The 24,107-nt window shown below is 61.9% G+C and overlaps 1 protein-coding gene across 2 annotated transcripts in view; it reads left to right on the forward strand.

Moving 5' to 3' along the window:
• The first annotated feature begins 1,937 nt into the window (after window positions 1–1,937).
• The window catches only part of TBC1D9B (TBC1 domain family member 9B), a 28,863-nt gene continuing 6,693 nt past the window's right edge, over window positions 1,938–24,107 (forward strand). For both annotated transcript variants that reach the window (XM_055126868.1, XM_055126870.1), the window contains exons 1-14: window positions 1,938–2,117; window positions 4,526–4,636; window positions 7,943–8,061; window positions 13,401–13,629; window positions 14,582–14,840; window positions 15,858–16,065; window positions 17,309–17,515; window positions 19,134–19,286; window positions 19,973–20,123; window positions 20,605–20,819; window positions 22,026–22,143; window positions 22,803–23,088; window positions 23,488–23,617; window positions 23,694–23,792. In XM_055126868.1, the coding sequence (XP_054982843.1) occupies window positions 2,000–2,117; window positions 4,526–4,636; window positions 7,943–8,061; window positions 13,401–13,629; window positions 14,582–14,840; window positions 15,858–16,065; window positions 17,309–17,515; window positions 19,134–19,286; window positions 19,973–20,123; window positions 20,605–20,819; window positions 22,026–22,143; window positions 22,803–23,088; window positions 23,488–23,617; window positions 23,694–23,792 (2,403 nt within the window). In that variant the 5' untranslated portion in view covers window positions 1,938–1,999. The remainder of the gene's footprint in view (window positions 2,118–4,525; window positions 4,637–7,942; window positions 8,062–13,400; window positions 13,630–14,581; window positions 14,841–15,857; window positions 16,066–17,308; window positions 17,516–19,133; window positions 19,287–19,972; window positions 20,124–20,604; window positions 20,820–22,025; window positions 22,144–22,802; window positions 23,089–23,487; window positions 23,618–23,693; window positions 23,793–24,107) is intronic.

The following is a 24,107-nucleotide window of genomic DNA, read 5'->3' on the forward strand; positions in this document are numbered from 1 at the left end:
TTTTTTATTTAATATCCGTGAGATAGGCCATCACAAAGCTGTTCATGATTGGGTTTCAGTTAAACAATGATCCACACCCATCCCTCCACCAGTGTACATTTCCCACCACCAATGTCCCTGGCTTCCCTCCCACCATCCCCCAACACCTCACCCCCTCCCCTCGCCTGTCGCTATGGCAGGCACTTTTCTTCTCTCTGTTCTTTTGGTAGCTTTAGGGTGTGAATGTGACTGTGGAGGGGGGGAGGTAGCCCCTCCCAACGCTAAGGAAGCCTGGAGATTTCTGTCACAAAACCCGAATACCCAGATTTTCAGCGGATTATATGTTGGTGAGGTCCATCTGAGACGGTGGAGTCTGGCCGTGGGTAAGGCTGTGTTTTGGGATTGTGGAAGCAAGTGGTTGCCAGGGGCTCTGCTTGGGCGGGCACCAGGCTGACCTGCCCCCCTCCGATTGACCCTGATCTGTTCAGCCTTGTCAGCCAGAGATTAACTGCGGCTCTTTCAAGATTTATTTATGGGTCTCTGAAGCAAGGCCGATCAATGAGCTTGTGTAGCTAAGCTTGTATAGATTGACTCCCACAAACCTAACTCTTGGCCATTTAATTTTTGGGGAAACTTGGTCTGTCCAGAGGCACAGCAGCAGTTTTGGGGTCTGCAGACACGTCAGGCTGCTGATGCACTCTCCGCGAGCTCAGGGTGACCTGCTTGCTGCTCTGGACCGCTCCCAGAATGGGCTTTTGCAAATGTTCTTCCCTCGTCTTTGGTTTTTGTGTTGCAAGGCAAACGCCTTCCCTGATGTACAGCCTCTCAGAGTTGTGTTACCTTTTCCCTCAGACACTGGACAGGAAACAAACTCCAGGGAGCTGCACAAGCCCATCTCTGGATTTTTTCCTTTTGTTTCGCTTTGGGGCCACACCCGGGGGTGCTCAGGGATCACTCCTGGCGGTGTTCAGGGGACCATATGGGATGCTGGGACTGGAACCCGGGTTGGCCGTGTGCAAGGCAAGCGCCCTTCCCCCTAGGGTCCAACACAGGGTTTGCTCCTGACAGAGGTTCGACTGTGCCCCTAGCTGAGGGGGCACTGACGGGCCCGAGGACGGGGAACTACACGGAGCGAGACGGCTCCAGCAGCAACGGGCTGGGCCGGGCAGCCACAGCAGCACCCACTGCCGCTAGTGCTCGTTGGGAACTCCCGAGCACAGGGCCGGGCGCGGGGGCACCGCCTTCCTGCTCCTCCCACCCTTGCCCCTTCCTTGCGGCCCCACCAGCTCGCCCCCACCAGCTCGCCCCTGCCCGCCTCGGCTGGAGGGGCACACCCCAGCCGGCCCGAGCCCGGAGCGGTGCGCTGCTCCCTGACTCCGCCCCTCCGCTTCGCCCCGCCCCCTTAAATAGCGTTAGGGGCCCTCCGCCCCGCCCCGTCCTCCACCCCGCCCCCTGCGCCTGGCGCGACCTTTGCTGGCCCCGCCCCCAGAGCGGCGCGGCTCTCTGTGGCCCCGCCCACGCACCCGAGTCAACCCTGCGAGGCCCCGCCCCTTGCCTGGCTCGGCCCCGCCTCTCCTCCCCGCCCATGTGCTTGAGTCAGCCCTGTGTGGCCCCGCCCCTTGCTTGGCTCGGCCCTGTGTGTCCCCGCCCCATATGTTGGCTCGGCCCTGCGTGGCCCCGCCCCGTCCCTTGCTTGGTTGGGCCCTGCGTGGTCTCGCCCCGCCCCATTTGCCTGACTTGGCCCCGCCTCCCCGTCCCCCGCCTATTTGCCAGGCTCCTATTTGCCTGCGTGGCCCCGCCCCATGTGCCTGAGTCAGCCCGCATGGCCCCGCCCCCTCGCGGGGCTCGGCCCCGCCTCCCCGCCGCGCCCGTGCGCCGGAGTCAGCCCTGCGTGGCCCCGCCCTTTGCCTGGCCCCGCCCCACCCCGCCCCGCCGGCGCGGCCCCGCCCCCGCCCGGCCTTCGGCGCGGCGACGGCGGCTGCGCTTCCGCCTGGCGGGCCCGGCCGAGCGAGCGCCCGCGATGTGGCTGGCCCCGGAGGAGGTGCTGGTGGCCCACGCGCTGTGGGTGACGGAGCGGGCCAACCCCTTCTTCGTGCTGCAGCGGCGCCGGGGCCACGGCAAGGGCGGCGGGCTCACGGGTGAGCGGCGCGCGGCGGCGGCCTGAGGGCGACCCGGGCGGGCCTGGCCGCTGCGCGACGCGGACGGCGACGCGGACACGCGCGTCAGCGCGCGGCGGGCGGGCGGGGATGGACCGGGCGGGCGCTCGGGGGGCGCATCGGCGCCGGGCGGGGGCCTGGCTGTCGCGGGACTGGCCCCCCCAGTGTCCCTAGGCTGTCACGGGACCGGCGCGGCCTCCTCCCCTGCAGCGCACACGCCTCCCTGCCCCGCTCCCTGCGGACGGGTGTCCCCCGCTGGACACGGTGGGGGAGTGCCCTCTGCAGGGCTTGTGTCCCGTGCTCCCCTGCACACCGCCGTTCCTGGGCGCAGAGATCACCCGGAGGTGCTCGGGGTCACTCCCGACTCTGTGCTCAGGGCTGACTCCTAACTCTGTGCTCAGGGCGCACTCCCGACTCTGTGCTCAGGGCTCACTCCCGACTCTGGGCTCAGGGTCACTCCCGACTCTGGGCTCAGGGCTCACTCCCGACTCTGTGCTCAGGGCTGACTCCCAACTCTGTGCTCAGGGCTCACTCCCAACTCTGGGCTCAGGGTCACTCCTGGCTCTGGGCTCAGGGTCACTCCCGACCCTGGGCTCCGGTTTCAGACCTGTCAGGACTCAGGGCTTCCTCCGGGCTCTGTGCTCAGAAATCAACTCCTGGTCTGTGCCAGGCTGACTTCTGGTTCTCTGGGCCTGGAGAGATAGAACAGTGGGCGAGGCTCCTGCCTTGCAGTGGCAGACTGGAGTTCGATCCCAGAACCCCACGTGGTCCCCTGAGCACTGTCAGGAGTGATTCATGAGTGCAGAGCCCAGAATAACTCTGAGCATCATTGGGTGTGGCCCCCAAACAACAGAAGAAAAGCACTCTGTGCTAAGGGCTGACTCTTGCCTCTGTGCTCAGATCACAGCTAGAGGGGCTTGGGGTACCCTGTTGGGTGCCAGGGGTAGAGCCCACGTCAGCTGCATGCAAGCACCTTCGCGGCTGCCCTTTCTGGCCCCATATCTATATATAGGTACCTTGTTTTGGGGGCTGCATCTGGTGGTGCTCAGGACTGGTTCCTGGCTCTGTGCTCAGGGGCACCCGGGGCAGTGCTTGGGCCCTCCGGGATGCTTGGGTGTGGGGAGACTACGCTATTACACTATTCCCAAGGAACAGGAAGTGCAGAAGCCGCCCAGGAGAAGTGAAAAAAAAAATTTTTTTTTTTTTTGCTTTTCGGGTCACACCCAGCGATGTTCAGGGGTTACTCCTGGCTCTGCACTCAGGAATTACCCCTTGTGGTGTTTGGGGGACCCTGTGGGATGCCGAGGATTGAACCCAGGTCGGCTACATGCAAGGCAAACGCCCTCCCCGCTGTGCTATTGCTCCACCCCAGAAGTGAAAAAAATTGTTTTTGCTTGTTTTTATTCTCTGTATTGGGGAGTGCAGGTACAGGATCCACATCCTCAGTACTCCAAGTGTGTGCCCCTGTTTGTGCTCAGGGGACCCTAGTGGTGCTGGTGACCAAACCAGGCCATGCAACAGCCCTACAGGCCCCTGTCTGTCTGAGTTCTCTCTTTTTTTTCCTTTTTTTTTTTTTTGAGTTATCTCTTAAGGGTAGGGCATTTTTTTTTAAATTTTTTATTGAGTCACCATGTGGAAAGTTACAAAGTTTTCAGGTTTAAATCTCAGTTATACAATGCTCGAATACCCATCCCTTCACCAGTGCTCATATTCCACCACCAAGAATCGGTAGGGCATTTTTGTTTGTTTGCTTGCTAGCTAGCTTTTTGGGTCACACCCAGAGATGTTCAGGAGTTCCTCCTGGCTCTGCACTCAGTGCTCGGGGGACCATATGGGATGCCGGGATTGAACCTGGATTGGCTGAATGCGAGACAAACGCCCTCCCCGCTGTGCTGTTGGTCTGCCCCACCTCATAGGAGTTTTGATGGGGCGTGAGTACAACCACTGAAGGCCCCAGGGCGGGCCGGCGGGGGAGGAGGGGTGGGGGGAACGAGTCTCTGTCTTTATTTGGGGGCCAGGCCTTCTGGTGCTCAAAGGCGACTCCCACTGTGGTGTACTGGGACCACCTCTGGGACTCCCTCCTGCGAAACACATGTTCGGCCCTGAACCCTCTCCCCCACCACCCCATCAGGAAAAAGCCTTTAGCTGGGGTGCGGAGATGAGTCCAAGAACGGGGGTCCAGGCCGCGTCTTTGCCGACCCCGGTTTCACCCCTTGCGCCTCAGAGATAGCCCGCCTCAGAGATAGCCCACCGCTCTCTGTCCTTCCCGGGAGCGCCCTGGGGGCGGGGGGCGGGGGTGACACCTCCCAGGTGACACCTGGGAGGACTCTCACCCCCTGCTCCTCGGCCCTCCCCTCCTTCCTCACGGCCCCTCTCTCCCCGGCCCGCAGGTCTTCTCGTAGGAACACTGGACGTGGTGCTGGACTCCAGTGCCCGCGTGGCACCATATCGCATCCTGCACCAGACCCAGGACTCGCAGATCTACTGGACCGTGGCCTGCGGTAGGTGTATTGCGGCCTGGGAGGCAGGTATGCGGGACTAGGTGGGGGCAAGCTGGCCCCGCCCAAAGCCACGCCCAAGCAACGCCCCTCGCCTAGCCACGCCCCCAGTGCCCCGCCTCCGGGCCAGGAGCTGCCCACCCGCTCCCCACCCGGCTCCGATGCCCCGAGCCACGGTTTTTGCGCAGGCACGCGAGCCCCAAACCTCCCCGAGGGTCCCTCCACCCGTGAGCAGTGTCTGCGGCCTCACACCCACTTTCAGGCAGGTAGTTGATTTTTTTGGAGGGTGGCGGAGCGGGCAGTGGTCAGGGGACTGGACCCTACCTGGCCGTTTTCCAGGCTCTCCTGCCTCTGTGCTCAGGAGCGATCCCTGGCGGTGCTTGTCCCCGCGCGCTGGGCTCTCTCCACCCAGGTGTTCGGTTCTCTTTGCTCACTCGCTCCTGCTGGCAGAGGCACGGCTCACCGAAACAGAGAGGGGACCTCCAGATTCTGTCCCCCGCAGTCCTCCAGGAGTCACCCCTGCGCCCTGCCGGGCGTGGCCCCAACACAGAACCTGAAATGAAGATGCCCTGAGGCAGAGTGACCCCTGGGCCCAGCACCTGGAGAAATTGCCACGTGGTCACAGGAGAGTGGGGGGGTGGGGTCCGGGTCTTGTGGGCGACAGTGTAGGGGTGCCAGCAGCCGTGCCAGCTGTGTTTGGGGCAGTGAGGGCCTGTTGTTGGGGGCCCTGGCCCGAGCGTGGACGGAAAGTGGGGGGTGTCAGGCGTCCCTGCCAAGATGTGTGTGGGAAGGTGTGAGGCCTGGGGGCCCCGTGCCCACAGGCGTAGAGAGCTCTGGGTGTGGGGGTCCTGCCGTCCCCTGTCTGCGGGGAGTGGGACTGTGGGCCAGCGTCCCTCCCGCCCACACCCGTCCCGTGCTCCCCTCTAGTGACTAATGACAGGCAGGCGGGTGCCGTGAACGGAGGCCCCGGGGGTCAGCTGCTGCCCTGTGGGTCCAGCTCAGACCCGTCCAGGACCACAAGCGGCCTCACCCCTGCCCCAGTCCCCTCCCAGGAGGAAGTGCTCGCCCCCGGCGAGTGAAGTTCCCCTGTGCCCAGCCTGGCTGAGGTCCAGGGGCTCCCCGGCCCTCCCGCCCACTCCCCCGCCTTCCTGGCTCTCCCCTGAGTCTCTCCCGTGGTGGCTGGGAGACTCAAAGCAAGAGCGCCACGAGCCAGCAGCCACTGAACCCCAGCCCTGAGCCCGGGACCCAGGCGGCTGTGACCTTGCTCTGTGTGTGGCTCGAAACCGTGCTGGGCACGCCGAGACAGGACGAGAGCCGCCAGCTTTGCCGTGCCTGAGCCTGCCCTCGGGCTAACCCGCAGGGCGCCGAGTTCCTGTTTGCTCTCTCCTGGGTTGGTTGGTTTGGGGTTCAGGGACTCCCTGGGCAGTGCTCAGGGGATGGCTCCCCAACTCTGTGCTCGGGGCTCTTCTCAAGGATGCTGCTGGCCTGGAGTTGGGACCCTGTGGGGTGCCAGAGGCCACACTGGTCAGCCGTGCACGGGCCAGCGCCTGCCCCATCCCTCTGCTGTCTGCTTTCGCTTCGTTTTTTTTTTTCTTTTCGGGCCACACCCACCAATGCACAGGGGTTACTCCTCACTCTACACTCAGGAATTACCCCTGGCGGTGCTGGGGGAACATATGGGATGCTGGGAATCAAACCCGGGTCTGCCACCTGCAAGACAAACGCCCTCCCCGCTGTGCTATCGCTCCACTTCAGTGCTTTTACTTCTTTTTTTTTTTAATTATTTTTTAATTGAGTCACCATGAGAACAGTTACAGGGCTTTTAGGATCGAGTCTCAGTCATACTATGCTCAAACACCCATCCCTTCACCAGTGCACATGTTCCACCACCAATAACCCCAGCATACCCCCCTCCCACTCCCCCTCTGCCTGTGTGGCAGATGATTTTCACTTTACTCTTTCCTTACTTTGATTACATTCAATTTTCGACGGGAAACTCACTATCATTATTTGGAGTTTCCCCCCCCAACAGTCAGACCTGTCGGAATGGCATCATTAGATTGTATGTTTTTTTTTTTAATTTATTTATTTTATTGAATCACCATGTGGAAAGTTACAAAGCTTTCAGGCTTAAGTCTCAGTTATACAAAGCTCGAACACCCATCCCTTCACCAGTGCACATATTCCACCACCAAGAACCACAGTAAACCTCCCTCCCACCCCCCCTAGATTATATGTTTTCTATTGTTGGTAACAAAGAGCATATGATGTTGCACGGTCGCGAAAGCGGCCGCCCAGATTTGGGATTCTGGTATTAAGTCCAGAGGTATTTCTGCCAGCAGCCGCTGCATTCCGAGATTGGTTTCTGTGGCGCTGGGATCATGGCTGTTCAGGAGCGGAGGAGCTGTCCATGGGCGGCCGCTCGGGGTCTCATCTGGGCAGGAGGCAGGGCCGGTTCTGCCTCCCCCACTGCGAGATTCCCCACGCATCCCGTCCCGTCGCTGCAAACTCCTACCCTCCTACCTCTCTGTCCAGTTGGTCCTGAACGGTGGCGGTCGCCATGCTGTCCGGGGGGGGGGGGGGGGGGAAGGCCGAGGGACAGAGACCCTTCCCCTCCTGGGGCTGCACGGGGCCGTAGCCTAGTTCAGAGTCCAGGAGTGTACCTGCCGGCAGCTGCTGTGTTCTGAGATGGTTTCTGTGCCTCCGGGATGATGGGCGCTCAGGGGTGGCGGAGCCGTTCCCGAGCATATATTTTGCATATCAGGAAAGGCCTGGGATGTCCAGTCCCACGTGCCGGAGCCGTGTTAGCAGGGGCTCAGCGTCCGGGGCTCCGTCTGGAGAGGGCGTGCTGGCTGTCCCTTCCCCGTCTCGCACCCCGGTGTTGCTGGCCCGGTCTGGGGGGAGCGTTCTCGGGCCTGCGGTGCTGCCGGAAGGGCCGGATTCTTCACTGCTGGTTGTCTCAGCGCTTGCACTCCTGAGCCCGGGATGGAGCCTGGGGCTTCCGGCCACACGCCTGCGGCTCGGGCTATGCCTGGCGCAGTGCTCAGGAGCGCCCCTGGGGGTGTTTAGGGACACCTACGCCGTGCCACGCGCAGAGCCAGGACCCCTCTCCCCCTGGTTGGAGCTAAGTCAGCGATGCTCAGGGCTCATCCCGGCGGTGCTGGGGCACCACGTGGGCTGCGGGGGGCGGAGCCCAGGCGGGTCACGTGCAAGGCAAGGGCCCTCCCGCGCGCTGTCGTTTTGGCCCCAACCTGGTGGTCTTTATGAGCCCCCTCTCCTGACCTCCCCCGCCCGCTTTCCCACCCGCAGGCTCCTCCCGCAAAGAGATCACCAAGTGCTGGGAGTGGCTGGAGAGTAACTTGCTGCAGACCCTGGCCGTCTTCGAGAGCGAGGAGGACATCACCACCTTCGTCAAGGGCAAGATCCATGTAAGGGGCTGGGGGGTCCCCGGGGAAGGCGCGGACGCGGCCCTCGCCCTCGCCTGGGTCCTCCCCAGCCCCGAGCCGCCTGCCCCTGTGTGGGGGGACCTGGTGGGGGGGTCCGTGCTGCTGGTCCTGCCCTGAGCAGCCCCTGCACCAAGCGCCCGGGCCGACGGGCCTCGGACCCACTCCTGGGAGGTGGACGTGGGGCTCCAGCCAGATGGCAGGGGTGGCTTGTCTGCGGCCAGCGCCCCTCGCCCGGCCGGCCGGAGCCTCCCGTCCTCCTCAGTGCCACGGGGGAGGCAGAAACCGCCGGCCTCCTGGGGTTTCCTTCTTTTCAAAACTCTGCTGGTTTTGTTCTGGGCCCACGCCCAGTGACTCGCAGCCTGGCTCTGCGCTCAGGGGACCCGTGGGGTGCCAGGAGTCACACTCAGGTTGGCCGCATGTAAGGCAAGCGCCCTACCCACTGCACCACCCCTCCAGCCCTGCTAGGCCCTGGGCTGGTGAGCAGAGTCTACACAGCAGCCAGAAAGACAGCGTGGAGGGTAAGGCACCTGCCCGCGCCGCAGGGTCCTAGAGCACAGCCAGGGGTGGCCCCCAAAACAAACAAACAAGCAACTGTTTCAGGACTGAGAGGTAGTTTGTATGCTTGCCTGGGGGGAGAAGACAGCACAGCAGAGTTCCCAGGGCCCTGCCAGGAGTGATCCCTGAGCACTAAGCCAGGAGTCAGCTCCAGGCAGAGGCAGGAGTTAGTTTTGATCACCGCTGGGTGTGGTCCAGGAAGGAGGGAGGAAGGGAAGGAGGGAAGGAGGGAAGGAAGGAAGGAAGGAAGGAAGGAAGGAAAGAAGGAAGGAAGGAAGGAAGGAAGGAAGGAAGGAAGGAAGGAAGGAAGGAAGGAAGGAAGGAAGGAAAAAGGAGGGAGAGAGGGAGAGAGGGAGGGAGGGAGGGAGGGAAGGAGGGAGGAAAGAAGAAAGGCTTGGCAGTGGAAACGCGGCAGGAATTTAGGCCTGGATATGGCTAACCCAGGGTTGAGGCACTTGCTTTGTGTGTGTCTGGCCATCAGTCCCCGGCACACGTCCAGCCCCCTGAGCCCCCCTTGGTGTGGCCCCAAGCAAGTGTGCAGGCTTGGAAGCCCAACTGGAAGCAATCAGCAATCACCCGGTGCGTGTGGATGCTTCTGCTTTCAGCGGTGGGTGGGGAGTGGGCCACACCCGGGCCCAGAGTATACTCAGCTCTGTGCCTTGCAGGGGGGTGTTACACACGTGAGAACTCGGGCTCACAGACCAGCAGCGCCTGAACCGCTGGCCGACACCCCCAGCCCCGGGTCTTTCTGTTTCTCTCTTCGTGTGTGTGTTTGGTTGTTTTTTTTTTCCTTTTTCTTTTTGGGGTCACACCTGGCAATGCGCAGGGGTTACTCCTGGCTCTGCACTCAGGAATCACTCCTGGCAGTGCTCAGGGGACCCACATGGGATGCTGGGAATCGAACCCATGTCGTCCATGTGCAAGGCAAACACCCTCCCCGCTGTGCTATCGCTCCAGCCCCTGTAGAGTTTCGTGTGTGTGTGTGTTTGGGGGCCAAGCCAGGGTTGCTCAGGGAATTCCCAGCTGGGTTCAGGGGACCTTGTGCAGTGACTAGGAAATGAAACCAGGGCCAGCTATGTGCAAGACAAATGCCCCCACCCCGTCCCGCTGTCTCTCCAGCCCATCATCCAAGCTGTGATTTTATAAAGTCATGTTGCTGCGATTTTGTAAATCCGTGGCAGGTACTGACTGGGTTGTTCTGTCTCTCTGGGACATAATTTTTTATGTCCCAGAAAAAAACATAATTTTTTTTTTTCTTTTTGGGTCCCACCCAGCGATGCACAGGGGTTACTCCTGGCTCTGCATTCAGGAATCACCCCTGGCAGTGCTCAGGGGACCATATGGGATGCTGGGAATCGAACCCGGGTCGGCTGCTTGCAAGGCAAACACCCTCCCCGCTGTGCTACCGCTCCAGCCCTCTCTGGGACATAATTAACCAGAGAGGGTTACCTGGTGCGCGTGTGCATGTGTGTGTGTGTGTGTGTGTGTGTGTGTGTGTGTGTGTGTGTGTGTGTGTGTGTGTGTGTCTTGTATATATATATTTTTTGGTGCCATGTTGAATTATACTTCAGGCATTTTAGGTTTAACATTGGGTTTTCATTTCTCCTCCAGCAGGGAGCTTAGTTGAGTGACTCCCACTATAGTGCTCCTCGGGGCACACCCAATTTCATTGGTATACTCTGATCCTCTGTGTTTATCTTTAGCCTCTCCTTCGTGTTCTTCTCCCCATTAGTCACATGTATCTCCAAACCAGATACATAACTTACAAACATAATAACTCCTGATGGCTCTGGGTTTTGTATGTGTAAGTGAAATATGGCTTTCCTCTTTCCTTCATGTCCTTTGCATATCTTTATTTTAGAGTAATGTCCTTTTTGTATAGACAGGAAGACAGTTAATGCTGTGCTTTTTATAATATGGAATTGACTCCAGATAATATTTACTCCTGGGCAAACGCGATATTTACTTGACTTAAGCCTCAGTTGTTGTTAGATTGACTTTAGTTCCTTTCACCCTAAAAGGTGGGTCCTACCAGGGGACTTGGAAGGACCCAGGCCAAGCCATAAGCTACCCTGACTTTGACATGGGACAGCCTACGTGCCATGAGAAGTATAATAAGAGCACAGGGGCTGGAGAGATAGCACAGCGGGTAGGGCGTTTGCCTTGCACGCGGCTGACCCGGTTCAAATCCCAGCATCCCATATGGTTCCCCTGAGCACGGCCAGGGGTGGTTCCTGAGTGCAGATCCAGGAATAACCCCTGTGCATGGCCAGGTGTGACCCAAAAAGCAAAAAATAATAATAATAATAAGTTAAGAGCACAGTCATGAAACAAGCTCTGTCGTGACCCAAAAAGAGGTAACTGAATAAGGACCTACTGGGGTTAGGAAAGACTAACCTGGCCTGAGGACTCTCGTCTGGGAAACACAGAGAGATGTCCCCGTGCCCAGGGACAGCCTGGGTGAGTCCAGGGATACCATTTAAGCTTAGTCTGGGGTATAGGTCAAAGCCTATCTCTCTTACTGTGTTCATGCAAAATGGCTAGAAACATTATTAAGAAGTAAATTTAGTATGATTGTCTTCATGGGTTACCGGTAAAGGAAGAGAGAAGGGAGAGCGATTGCCCTTCACTGGGATTCCGCCCTCGGGTAGATCTCCTAGAACTTCCCGGGAAGGAGGGGCCACGCGTCTTCTTATTGTTCATGTTAGTGTCCAGCCACCCCTCAGTGTACTGCTGCCCCCGACCCTTTGCTTTCTCCGTAGTAACCCTGGTGGGCTGAGTAAAGTGCGCTGACCACAGCCACTGAGCCCACCCCTTGTCAGCCGGCCATCTTGGGAACACCAGCCCCTGGCCACCACAGTGACGCAGACAGTGCCCACACGGTTTTTGTGCTCAGGATTCACTCCTAGCTCTAGGCTCAGGGAGCACACCCGGTGATGCCCGGGGGACCCCATAGGGTGCTGGGGATTGAACCTGGGCTGGCCCTGGGCAGGCACACACCTGCCTCTCTGTGTCTTCGCTCCAGACTCTGTATGCACCCCCCCTCCCCGCAATTTCCTGAGATGCCTTCCTGAATGTGGTTTCCAGGAGGGCAAAGTTTCCCGGGGCCAAGTTGCTTGAGGCAGTCCTGGTGAATTGCTAACCTTAGAACTTTCTAGACCTGGCTGAGGGCACTGGGCATTCCTCAGCCGTTCTCTTGGCACTTTGGGGTTCTAGGGAGGGCAACCTGGATTGTCTTCTCGTGTCAGAGACACTGGCAGAGAGTGATGAGGGTCTCAGTACTCAGCAGGCCACGTGGACCAGAGGAGATACGTCAGACTAACCTGGGCTGAGAATTAGGAGCCGGACCCACAATAAAGCAGGTTTTTCAAAAGCAGTGGGGAGGGGAGGCTCAGTGGGAGAAGCACCGACCTGGCGGTCCCAAGGCCCCTGGCACCGCCATATGCCACGGGCATTCCCAGCCGCAGCTGCAGTCTGGGATCCCAGCACCACAACGCAGTGTGTGTGTGTGTGTGTGTTTGTGTGTGTGTGCATGTGCACCTTGAAACACAAGCATTTAGATGGCTGAGGGAGAGACACTTCATTGGTATACAGTTCAGATCAAAAGCAATTCATGAAGGGGCTGGAGTGATAATACAGTGGAAAGCGTACTTGCTCTTCATGGGGCTGGCCTGGATTCGATCCCAGCACCCCGTATGGTCCCTGAGTACTTCCAGAAGTTCCTGAGCACCGAGCCAGGAGTCAGCCCTGAGCTCTGCCAGGTGTGATGCCAAAACCAAATTAAAAAAACAATAAAACCAAAGCAACACACAAAAAGTCCCTCCTGAGAACGCTGCCTGGCGACTTGTCGCAGCCTCCCGGCCGGCACGAGGTGTGCTGTGTTGGGGAATGTCTGGGTGGCCGGGGAGGTGGCTCGAAGGACTCGGGGTGCTGCAAAGCTGGGGTTCCATCCCTGGCACTGCATGGTCCCCTCGAGCCCCCCAGCACCGCCTGAAGCAGCCCCTGGCACCGAGCCAAGAATATGCCCCCTTGAGCACCCCTGGGCGGCCCCCCCTGAACAAAGCAGAGTAATGATGACAGTAAGTAATAACCACAGCAACAATAGAAAGGTCACCAGGTCGAGGTGAGAGAGAGAACCTGAAGGTCTCTAAAATCCGTTCCGGGCAAGCGGCTAGGGCGTCTGCCTTGCATGTGGCTGCCCTGGGTTTGATTCCCTGCCGGGCTCAATCCCAGCATCCCCTGGGGCCCCCCCAGAAACACCTGGAGTAGTTCCTGAGTCAGAGCCAGGAGGAACCTCTGCGAATCAGCGGGAGTGACCCAAAAGGCAAAAATATAAAATCCATTCCCATATGAAATCCACCCTCCTCTCTTCCTCCCTCCTTTCTTCTCTCCCCCCCTCCCTTCCTCTCTCTTCCCCCCTTCTCTCCACCTCTCTTCTCCAGTCCACTCTGGAATCCAACTTTTACTTTCTCTGCCCCCCTCCCCTCATTTCCTCCTTTCTTTCCTGTTTTTGGTGCTCATCCAGCAGGCCTGCTCCGGGTGGGCTCGGGGGTCCTGTGGTGTGCAGGGGATTGAACGAGGCCCGCGCCCTCCCCAGTGGTCTGACAGAGGGGTTCCCCTGGGCAAAGGCAGCAGGTTTGGGGGGTTCCAGACCCTGCCACCAGCCAGCCCCTTCACGTGGGGAAGCAGGTCCCCAAGTCCAAACCTGCCCACGTGCACCCCCCCGCACAGCTTCCAGCCCCCACCCCGTCCTCCTGTCGTCCTAGGGCATCATCGCTGAGGAGAGCAAGGGGCTCCCGGCCCAGGGGGACGAGGACCCCGGGAAGTTCAAGGAGGCGGAGCTGAAGATGCGCAGGCAGTTCGGCATGCCCGAGGGGGAGCGGCTGGTCAACTACTACTCCTGCAGCTTCTGGAAGGGCCGCGTGCCCCGCCAGGGCTGGCTCTACCTGTCCGTCAACCACCTCTGCTTCTACTCCTTCCTGCTGGGCAAGGAGGGTGAGCGCCCCGCCTGAGACCCCCCAGCCCTGGAGCCCCCCGGGTCTCCTCCTGGAGGCTGGGCAGGGTGGGAGGGAGGCCTCTGCTGCCCCGGCGCCGCCAAGGCCCCCAGCTCAGCTGTCCCTGGAATCTCCTTCGCCAGGTCTAGTAAGGCTGATTGGTGCCGTGAGCACGTCTGCCATGGCCAGTGACCAGGCAGTGACCACGGCAGTGACCATGGATAGCAGCCACGCACAGGGACTATGGACAGTAACTGTGGACAGTAACCATGTACACTGCTCAGATAAACTCGTCACGTACACCAACCGTGTACTCACCATGTGCATGTGCACCACATACACCATGCACGCTAGCTGTGCACACACCGTGCTGTGTGCACACCATGCAAACATCCATCTTGTACACGCTAACCATATACACATAACGCACACATCCACCACATGCATACTAACCATGTCCACACTAACCATATACACTACACACTGTGCACACATCTACCTTGCATGTACTAACCGTGTCCACACTAACCATATACACACTCTGTACACACTATCCACATGCCCACTGCACACCCACCCACCATGCACACATTAACCATGTACAGTGTACACACCGTGCAGACACCAAACATACCCACTCACCATGTACACTAACCATGTACACACCAGCCACACACACACGTGCACACACCCAGCACCCCTTGCCCTGCCTTTCACTGTCGTCCTCCCTGCACTCTGCAAGCCCCTTGGTGCCCAGCAGTGGGCCTCACCTGGAAGGAAGGCGGTCAGTGGGCCTCACTTGGGAGGAAGGCGGTCGGTGGACCTGGAGTGCAGCGATGACCCGACAGCCTGTCCCCCCCAGGGCCAGCCCCAGCAGGGAGGGCCGAGCACTGGGAGCAGGGGTGCCCCCGGGAGCCCGCCCCCGCCTCACCGGGGCCTGTGCTTGGTGCCAGTGAGCCTGGTGGTGCAGTGGGTGGACGTGACTCGGCTGGACAAGAGCGCCACCCTGCTGTTCCCCGAGAGCATCCGCGTGGCCACCCGGGACCAGGACCTCTTCTTCTCCATGTTCCTCAACGTGGCCGAGACCTTCAAGCTCATGGAGCAGCTGGCCAACCTGGCCGTGCGCCAGCTGCTAGACAGCTCCGGCCTCCCGGAGCAGAAGGCCCTGCCCCGGCCCACGCGGCCACACCGGCATGTTTCTGCCCTGAAGAGGTGCGTGGGCCGGGGCGCCCCCATGCTGCGTGTGTGTGTGTCTGCATAGTCCATGTGTGTACCTGCGTGTAGGTCTGCTTGCCTACTGTGTGCCTGTGAGCTGCGTGACGTGTGCATGGGTGCATAGTCCTGTGTGCAATGTGCGTGCATGTTCTTACATACTGTGTACATAACTGCGTGCGTGTGTGTTGCTATCTATATGCTTGCCTGTGTGTTTTGTGCCCGCCTGCCCTCGGGCCCACACATGTGACCATGTGTGCCTCCATCCAGATGTATGTGCTTATAGACGTGCACACGAACATTCCTTTGTGCCTGCGTGTTTGCCCGCATGTGAGTTACTGTATATGCCTTCGTACATGTTTGCCTGCGTGCAGCTCTGCATGCTTGCATGTGTGTGTACATGCGTGTGTTCCGCTGTGCAGTGTGTCTGCCTGTGCGTCCACGCCTGCTTGCTTAGAGACTCTTGGCAAGGGATGAAAGCGCTTGAGGCGCCTTATCCCCGCACCGGGGTGGGGGCGAAGATAAGTCTGGTCCCTCTGCTGAGACAGCGGGGCGGGCGCGGGGTGCTGATCTGGGCTCAGGGCTGGGGGCTTTTAGGAGAAAAGGAGAATCTGCCTCTGGAGGAAGTGGGGGTAGGCTTCTGAATTCCTGCCCACGGGCCCACTGGCCACGCCCAGGGGTGCCCCCATGCTCAGAGCACACTTCATGGGCTACGGTCCCTGGGGTGGGGGCCTTGGCAAGCAGCGTCCTGTGTGGAAACTGGGGGCGCGGTGACCCATGCCCCTGCCGCACCTCACCTTGCATAAAACGGGGGTGGATGTGTGGCCCCAAAGTCGGGACAGGGGACTGGGGGCTCTCCCCCCTCTGTCCTCTGCTCAGGCACTGGGGATCAGGTTTCTAGAACCTTCCTGAAGGAAGCAAGCAGGACCCTGGGCAGGTGGGGGCCCGGGGTCCCCCACAGCGGCTGCGCCCCAGCCCTGCCCTGAGCCCCGCCTGAGCCCCGCCCCGCCCCCGCAGAGACCTGGACGCCCGCGCCAAGAACGAGTGTTACCGCGCGACCTTCCGGCTGCCCCTGGACGAGCGGCTGGACGGCCACACGAGCTGCACCCTGTGGGCGCCCTTCAGCAAGCTGCACGTGCCGGGGGTGCTGTTCATCTCCGGGAACTACATCTGCTTCGCCAGCAAGGAGGAGGATGCCTGCCACCTCATCATCCCGCTGCGCGAGGTACACCCGCACCCGGCCCCACAGCCTGCTGCACCCGCACCACGCGGCCAGCAGGAGGCGCCAGAGCAACCCCCACCAGCAGCAGCTGCGTAGGTAGGCAGGCAGGGACGGCACCAGGCCTTGGAAACATCCAGAAGGACCTGTTTATCCCTGCACACCGCCCAGGGGCCGGCAGGTGAGACCTGGGCATTAGTGGCTTTAGCAACACTCTGCTGGGTGGCCGCGGGCCTGTCGCTCACTTGCCCTGTCCCTCTCACAGTCCTGTGCCCCGGGAGGCAGGCAGGTGAGACCTGGGCATTAGTGGCTTTAGCAGCACTCTGCTGGGTGGCCGCGGGCCTGTCGCTCACTTGCCCTGTCCCTCTCAGTCCTGTGCCCTGGGAGGCAGGCAGGTGAGACCTGGGCATTAGGGCTTTAGCAACACTCTGCTGGGTGGCCGCGGGCCTGTCGCTCACTTGCCCTGTCCCTCTCACAGTCCTGTGCCCCGGGAGGCAGGACCTGCCTGTCATGCAGATCATTGTTGTTGCTTTCTGAACCACACCCAGTGGTGCTCAGGCTCACCCCCGGCTCTGTGCGTAGAGTCACCCCGGTGGGCCCGGACGGACCCTGGCTGGATGCGCGCGGTTCAGTACCCACTGAGCTCTCCAGTCCCGCAGTGCTCACTTGCTCTCCCGGTTGTTCTGCTGGGTCCTGGTCACCGAGAGGCCGGAGGGGCTGCAGGCCCCCACCCCACTGTTTCTCCGTGGGAGCCGTGGGCCGGGCGGGAAGCACGCAGTGAGGAAAGCGAGGTCTCTGAGGCGAGAAAGGGAACGGCAGGGAAGGGGCTGGCCCTGCACGGGGCTGAGCTGCTTGACCCCCGGCACTTACTCTGCAGGGTCTCCTGAGCCCTGCCAGGAGCGAGCACTCAGCACGGAGCCAGGAGTCAGCCACTGCGTGTGGCCCCAAAACGAAACCATAAGAAGCAGAAAGCAGGGGCTGGAGAGATAGCACAGCGGGTAGGGCGTTTGCCTTGCTGACCCGGGTTCAAATCCCAGCATCCCATATGGTCCCCTGAGCATGGCCAGGGGTGATTCCTGAGTGCAGAGCCAGGAGTAACCCCTGTGCATCGCCGGGTGTGACCCAAAAAGCAAAAAAAAAAAAAAAAAAGCAGAAAGCAAAGTGCTGCTTCGGTCACGGGCCTGGGGCCAGGCGGTCCCCGGGGGACCACAGGAGCACTGACTCCCAGCTCACAGAGGCCTCCCCGCAGGTCACCATCGTGGAGAAGGCCGACTGCTCCAGCGTCCTGCCCAGCCCGCTGTCCATCAGCACCCGCGGCAAGATGACCTTCCTCTTCGCCAACCTGCGGGACCGCGACTTCCTGGTGCAGAAGATTTCAGACTTCCTGCAGAAAACCCCAGTCAAGGGGCCCGATGCCAGCAGCAAGGCCCAGGGGGCCGGCCTAGGGGACCCCGAGGTGAGGGGCCATGGGGCCAGACAGGGCTGCAGGGGAGTCGGCAGGCTCCCAGTCTGGGGGGGTCTTGGCACGGACGCTTGGCAGACGCTGCCCACCCAGTCCAGTAGGTGCCCGGCCAGAGGTGCCACAACCCAGACACCCGTCGAGGTGACCCCAGGCATCACCCACCCTGCTTGGCCACCCAGTCCTGTCTCGGGTGCCCCCACCACCACTGGCTGGAGCTGAGCCCCCCTCCCCACCCCTTAGCACCCGAGAGGGGGCAACCCCCTGACTGCTCAGGTCTTTCCAGCGGGGGCCTGTGGGCTGGGGCTCCCCAATCTCTCTCTGTCTCTGTCTCTCTCTCTCTGCTTTTTGGGTCATACCCAACAGTGCACAGGGGTTACTCCTGGCTCTGTACTCAGGAATTGCTCCTGCCGGTGCTCAGGGGGCCATATGGGATGCTGGGAATCGAACCCGGGTTGGCCACGTGCAAGGCAAACGCCCTCCCTGCTGTGCTATTGCTCCGGCCCCAGAACTCTCTTCAGCCTCAGGATCCCCCTAGAGACTTCCCGCCAGGGCCAGAGAGGCAGAACAGAACTTAAGGCATTTGCCTTGCAGCCACCAGCCCAAGGTCCCTGGTGGGGGTAGGGGCCTGGGGTGCCTGGGGTGCCCCTACCCCCACCAGGGGCTGCTCCTGAGCACAGAGCCAGGGAGGGCCCCTGGCACTGCCAGGTGTAACCGCGAGCCCCCACATACCAATACAAAAGCAAAGGCTAGTATCTGCAGTATCATCATTTCATCATTTGCAATATCAGCATTTGGGGTGGGGGTCGGTCCAGGAACGGGGCCAAGAGCCTCACTTCATTCACGCACGCCCCGTGCTCCAGCCCTGCCTCCCGGCCCTCAGTGATCCCTGCGTGTCTCCTACTTGGGGAAACGCTTCCCCACTTCCATGCATCCTGAGGGGGCATGCCTGCAATGTTGGGGTTCCTTCCTGCCCCTGCAGAGCCTGGGCCCAGTCCTTGGAGTCTCCCTCCAGCCCGGGGGGGTTCCACTTAGGCCTTTCTGCCTACCCCGTGCTCAGGGGTCACTCCTGGCTCTGCTGCGCTCAGGAACTTCTGCTGGTGCTCAGGGGACCTCATGGGATGCCAAAGGTCGAACCCAGGTCAGCCACATTCAAGGCAGGTGCCCTCCCCCTGCACTGTCTCCGGCCCCTTTGCAGATGGAGTATTTGAATTTGGACTGAGGCTGTATGAACACACAGACAGGCTCATAGGTTCTTTAGCTCATAATCGTGTACTTAGCTCTAGTTTTCTTCTCTCTCTCTCTCCTTCCTTCCTTCCTTTCCTTTTTTTCTTTCTGTTTTGGGGCCACATTCAGTGGTGCTCAGGACTCACTCCTGATTCTGCGCTCAGATGTGGCTCGGGCAGTGCCCAGGGGGCCCTGTGGGATGCCAGGGTCAGACCTAGGTCAGGCGCAAGCAGACCCACAGTCCACCTGCCGTGGATTCTCTCTCAGGCACAAAAGGCAAAGTGCTTGAATTTTGTATCCTGTAGGTGGTTGTCTCGGTGGGGCCCATGTTGCAGGGGTGCGGGACAGGGAGGGGGCTTGCTCTCTCCATGGGGACTTTATCTTCCAGACCCCCGAAGAGTTCACCGAGCTGCCAGCCCACCCATCCTCACCCCTGGGGGAAACCCAGGGGGCCAGCGCGCTGGAGGCGCCCACGGCTTCACAGGGTCTGCTCAAGCTCTTCCAGAGGGGCACACGGATGGAGGACCTGGGCGCTAAGGGGGTGAGTGCCGCGGGCCCTGTGCACATGCCCATGCTGGGGGGGAGGGGGGGGGTGGCAGATGGGGAGGAACCCCGGCCCCAGGCGTGGGCGTGTTGAGCACCCCAGGGCGAGTTTCCTTGGATATCTGAGACCTGAGATCACAGTCCCGCGCTTGCTTGGCCTGCTGCCCGATTTTCGGGGGAAAAAAAAAAGTTGAGTGCTCCCACAAACGTGCCCCACCTGGGTGGGGGGGAGTTGCACCGCTGGGCCCCAGTTTTGTTTTTTTGAGCCACACCCTGCAGTGCTCAGGGGTGACTCCTGGCGAGGCCCGGGCCACCAGCTGTGGTGCTGCCGGTCAAACCTGGCGGGGCTCCTGCGAGCAAAGCCGCTTCCCCCTCTTCTTTCTGGCCCCGAACTATAAATTTTATTCTTTTGCTTCTGGGTCACACCCAGCTGTATTCAGGGCTTACTCCTGGCTCTGTGCTCAGGAATTACTCCTGGCGGGCTTCGGGTGCGGGTCTGTGTCCGAGGCAGGTGCCCCAGCCACTAGACAGGCCCAGCCCCTGCGTCTACATTCTTCATCCACCCTCGAGCACTGCGGGGCAGGGCTGGAGCTGGGAGCGAACTTGCATTTGGGAGAGGGCAGAGAGGTGCCCATGGCCGTCAGCGCAGTCCCGAGAGGTCCCCACGCCCCCCGCCCCTCCCAGGCCAAGGAGAAGATGAAGGAGGAATCGTGGAACATCCACTTCTTCGAGTACGGCCGTGGCATGTGCATGTACCGCACGGCCAAGACGCGGGAGCTGGTGCTCAAGGGCATCCCCGAGAGTCTGCGCGGGGAGCTCTGGCTCCTCTTCTCAGGTGCGTCACGGGCCGGGACCCGCCCCACCCCACGGGCAGCCGAGGCAGCAGCCCGCCCGTGTCCCCCTGGGTCTGCTGGACAGGGCAGCGGGGAGGCTGCCCCCCGTGTCCCTCTGGGGCTGCTGGATGGGGCAGCGGGGAGGCTGCCGCCCTTGTGCGTGGTCAGCCCAGACTCGACCCCGACTCCCTCAGGGGCCCTGAGCTCGTGGGCAGTGGCCTGAGAGCTGCTGGATATGGCCCAAACTGTCCCCTTTCTCCTTTGATGGGGGGCGGGGTGGGGTAGCTACACCCAGGGGTGCTCAGGGATCGCTCCTGGTGGCCCCGGGGCCCTGTGGGTGCTGGGACTCAGCCCTCTGGCTGTGTGCAGTGCGTCCTCCCCGCCGTCCTGTGGCTCGGCCACGCACCTCCCCTGGGCCCGCGGGAGGAGCGGGAGGAGGCGTGAGCCCACATGCCCCCTCCCCTTCTCTGTCATCCCAACCAGGGGCCTGGAACGAGATGGTGACACACCCCGGCTACTACGCCCAGCTGGTGGCGCAGTCCATGGGCAAGTACAGCCTGGCCACGGAGGAGATCGAGCGGGACCTGCACCGGTCCATGCCGGAGCACCCTGCCTTCCAGAACGAGCTGGGCATCGCCGCCCTCCGCCGCGTCCTCACGGCCTACGCCTTCCGCAACCCCAACATCGGCTACTGCCAGGTGGGTCCCCACCGTGGGATCAGAGCAACGTCTCGAGGCACTGGGGGGCTTTTTGTCTGCTGGGGGGGGGAAGTAAGGGAGTCCCAGGCACAGTGCTCGGAGACCTGCCCAGGGACCCAGCCTGTGTATGAAGCTCTCTTGGGCCGGTGCCGGGGGAATGGGGGGGGCGCGTGAAAAGGGGTGTGTGTCCAGTACATAAACACGTGAGTGGGCCCAGCCATGGGCCCTCAGATGGGCTCTCGCCTCCCACCTGCTCACCTGGGCGCTCCCCTGGCAGCACAGAGGGCGCTGCCCAACCTGCCGGGGTGATCCCTGGCACGGAGCCAGGAGGGAACCCTGCGCACAGCCAGGCGTGGCAAAACCCCTGTACCCGCAGGGACCGTGTCCACTGGCGATGGCAAGGGGCAGAGACAGAGAGGGGGTCAGGCTTCTCCCTCGAGTGCAGCTGACCGGGGTTCAGTCCCTCCAGGATGGTCCCTTGGCCCTCAACGGTGTGGCCTTGAAATAAAAATAACAGTAGAGACCCCGGGGTACAGCACTTAGTAAAGCACTTACACTGTGAAGTCCTGGATTCAGCCCCAGCACCACACAACAGAAAAAGGGTGGGTGGGCTGGAGTGATAGCACAGCGGGGAGGGCGTTTGCCTTACACGCAGCTGACCCGGGTTCGATTCCCAGCATACCATAGGGTACCCCGAGCACCGCCAGGAGTGACCCCTGTGCGTCGCTGGGTGTGACCCAAAACGCAAAAAAAAGGGGGGTGCTGGAAGGATAGTACAGTGGGTAGGGTGATTGCCAGGCTTCCCCCGAGCCTGCTGGGAGAGACCCCCGAGGACAGAGCCAGGAGTAAATCCTGAGCACTGCCAGGTGTGACCCCAAAACCAGAAGGAGCCAAAACAAAAAAAGCCAGAGATGGGACATTTCAAGAATGACAGGGAGGGACCCCAAGTCGCTGCCACCTCGAGACCACTCACCTCCACCCAAAAGAATAACTGTCCAGAGTCAGGTGGGATGGTGGGTCCTGGCAGGATTCACCCTCAGAACCAGGGAGGTGCCGTCCCTTGGGGGCGCCGTCTGGAGGGGATGGTCTGTGGGGCGGGGCCCAGCGGGTGCGTGGTCTTGTCCAGACAGGGCCTAGAGGGGCAATTCTGGCCAGCCCTGAGCGCCCAGCACCCGCAGGCCCTGGCTGACCGGTGCCGCCCCGCAGGCCATGAACATCGTGACGTCCGTGCTCCTGCTCTACGGCACCGAGGAGGAGGCCTTCTGGCTGCTGGTGGCCCTCTGCGAGCGCATGCTGCCCGACTATTACAACACCAGGGTGGTGGGTGAGTGCTGGGCCGGGGCACGGGGCGGGGGCTGCCGCCCGCGCTGGCAGCAGAGAGAAGTTCCGACTCGCTGTGGCCAGAGCGGCAGCATGGCAGGAAGGCTCTTGCCTTGCCTGTGGCCGGCCGGGGTTTGACCCCGGCATCCCGTGAGGCCCCCGAGCACCATCGGGAGTGACTCCCGGGTTCAGAGCCAGGAGTGGCCCCTGAGCCTCACCGGGTATGCCCCTCCCAAAAAAACAAATTAAAGAGTTTTTAAGAACATACAGAAGAGGGGCTGGAGCCAAGCCCAGTGTCTCAGGCATCGCCTTCTCGCGGCCATGCCTGGTTGGTCCCCGGCACTCTCTGGTCCCCGAGCACCGCCAGGAGCGAGCACTCAGCTTGCAGCCAGGCGCAAATCCTGAGTGCCACTGCCTGCGTGTGGCCCCCAAACCAAAGTGGCCCCAAAGAAATCCACAAAGGAGAGAGAAGCCAGGGAGAGACCGCGAGGGGACTGGCCCACCGGCAGGGACGCTGAGCACAGAGCCAGGGGTCAGCTCCAGCAGGCGGGGCGGGGCCGGGAGGAGAAGGGGAGGGAAGGGAACAGGTAGAAGACAGGAAGGGGCCGGTGCCTGCCCTGCCCTCGGCTGGCTGCGCCCTCACGCCCCTCCCGCCCCGCCCAGGGGCGCTGGTGGACCAGGGCATCTTCGAGGAGCTGACGCGCGCGCTGCTGCCGGCGCTGTGGGCCCGCCTGCGCGAGCTGGGCGTCCTCTCCAGCATCTCGCTGTCCTGGTTCCTCACGCTCTTCCTCAGCGTCATGCCCTTCGAGAGCGCCGTCGTGGTGGTCGACTGCTTCTTCTACGAGGGCATCAAGGTCGTCCTGCAGCTGGCCCTGGCCGTGCTGGACGCTAACGCCGAGGCACTGCTGGCCTGCAGCGATGAGGGCGAGGCCATGACCATCCTGGGCAGGTGACCGGCCCGCCCGCCCCCGGCCCCGCCCCCGCAGCCCTCCCCCCCAGCTCCGGCCCACGCTGTGGGCGGTGGCCAGGCAGAGCAGGTGACCCGGGTGCCCGTCCCCCTTCCGGAGCAGAGCCGTCCCCCTTCCGGAGCAGAGCTATGATGGACAGCAGTGGCCAGGCCCGGCCCGAGCGGGGCGGAGGATGCTGGGGGTCTCCCGGCAGGACGCGGGGCTGCAGCGGGCAGACGCCCGGTTCCGGGGGGGTCCCCGCAGGCTGCGACCCTTGCCCCTCCCCCAGCACCCATCTCTCAGCCGCACCCCTCACCCAGAGCCTGGCCTCGGCGCGGCCCATGCTGGTCCCCTCCTGGACGCCCTCGCACGTGCGGGGTCCCGCATCTTCTCCTCCGCAGGTACCTGGACAACGTGGTGAACCGCCAGAGCGTCTCCCCACCCGTCCCGCACCTGCATGCGCTGCTGACCAGCGGGGACAGCCCGCCCGAGCAGGTGGACATCTTCGCCTTGCTGAAGGCGTCCTACGAGGTCAGCGCCGGGGAAGGGGCGGGGGGGGGGGGGGCAGGGAGTCCGGCCGGGGCTCACGGGCTGCTCCCCTCCGCAGAAGTTCAGCGGTCTGCGCGCCGAGGGCATCGAGCAGATGCGGGTCAAGCAGCGGCTGAAGGTGGTCCAGTCCCTGGAAGACACGGCCAAGAGGAGTGTGGTAGGGGTCCCGCTGTCCGGCCCGTCCTCCTCCTCCCTGGGACGAGGAAGTCCTGGGAAGTTCTAGAATCTTCTAGAAGGAGTCCGCAGCGTCGTTTTGTTTCGCCTGCCGTCTGCAGCAAGCCCCCTGTCTCCAGAGCCCCTTCCAGCGGGCGCCCACCCCTGCTTTTCCCCGGGCGCCCCCTGCGCGCCTGGCGCGGGCTGCACCCTCGCCTGAAGGGTGGGGTCGGGAGCAGGAGGGAGCGGGTGAGGGGCTCTCGGGCCGGGCCCGGGCGGTGTGGCCGGCGCAGTGGCCCGACGGATGGACGGACAGACA

Source organism: Sorex araneus, chromosome 2 (assembly GCF_027595985.1).
Source record: "Sorex araneus isolate mSorAra2 chromosome 2, mSorAra2.pri, whole genome shotgun sequence".
NCBI classification, from domain to species: Eukaryota; Metazoa; Chordata; class Mammalia; order Eulipotyphla; family Soricidae; genus Sorex; species Sorex araneus.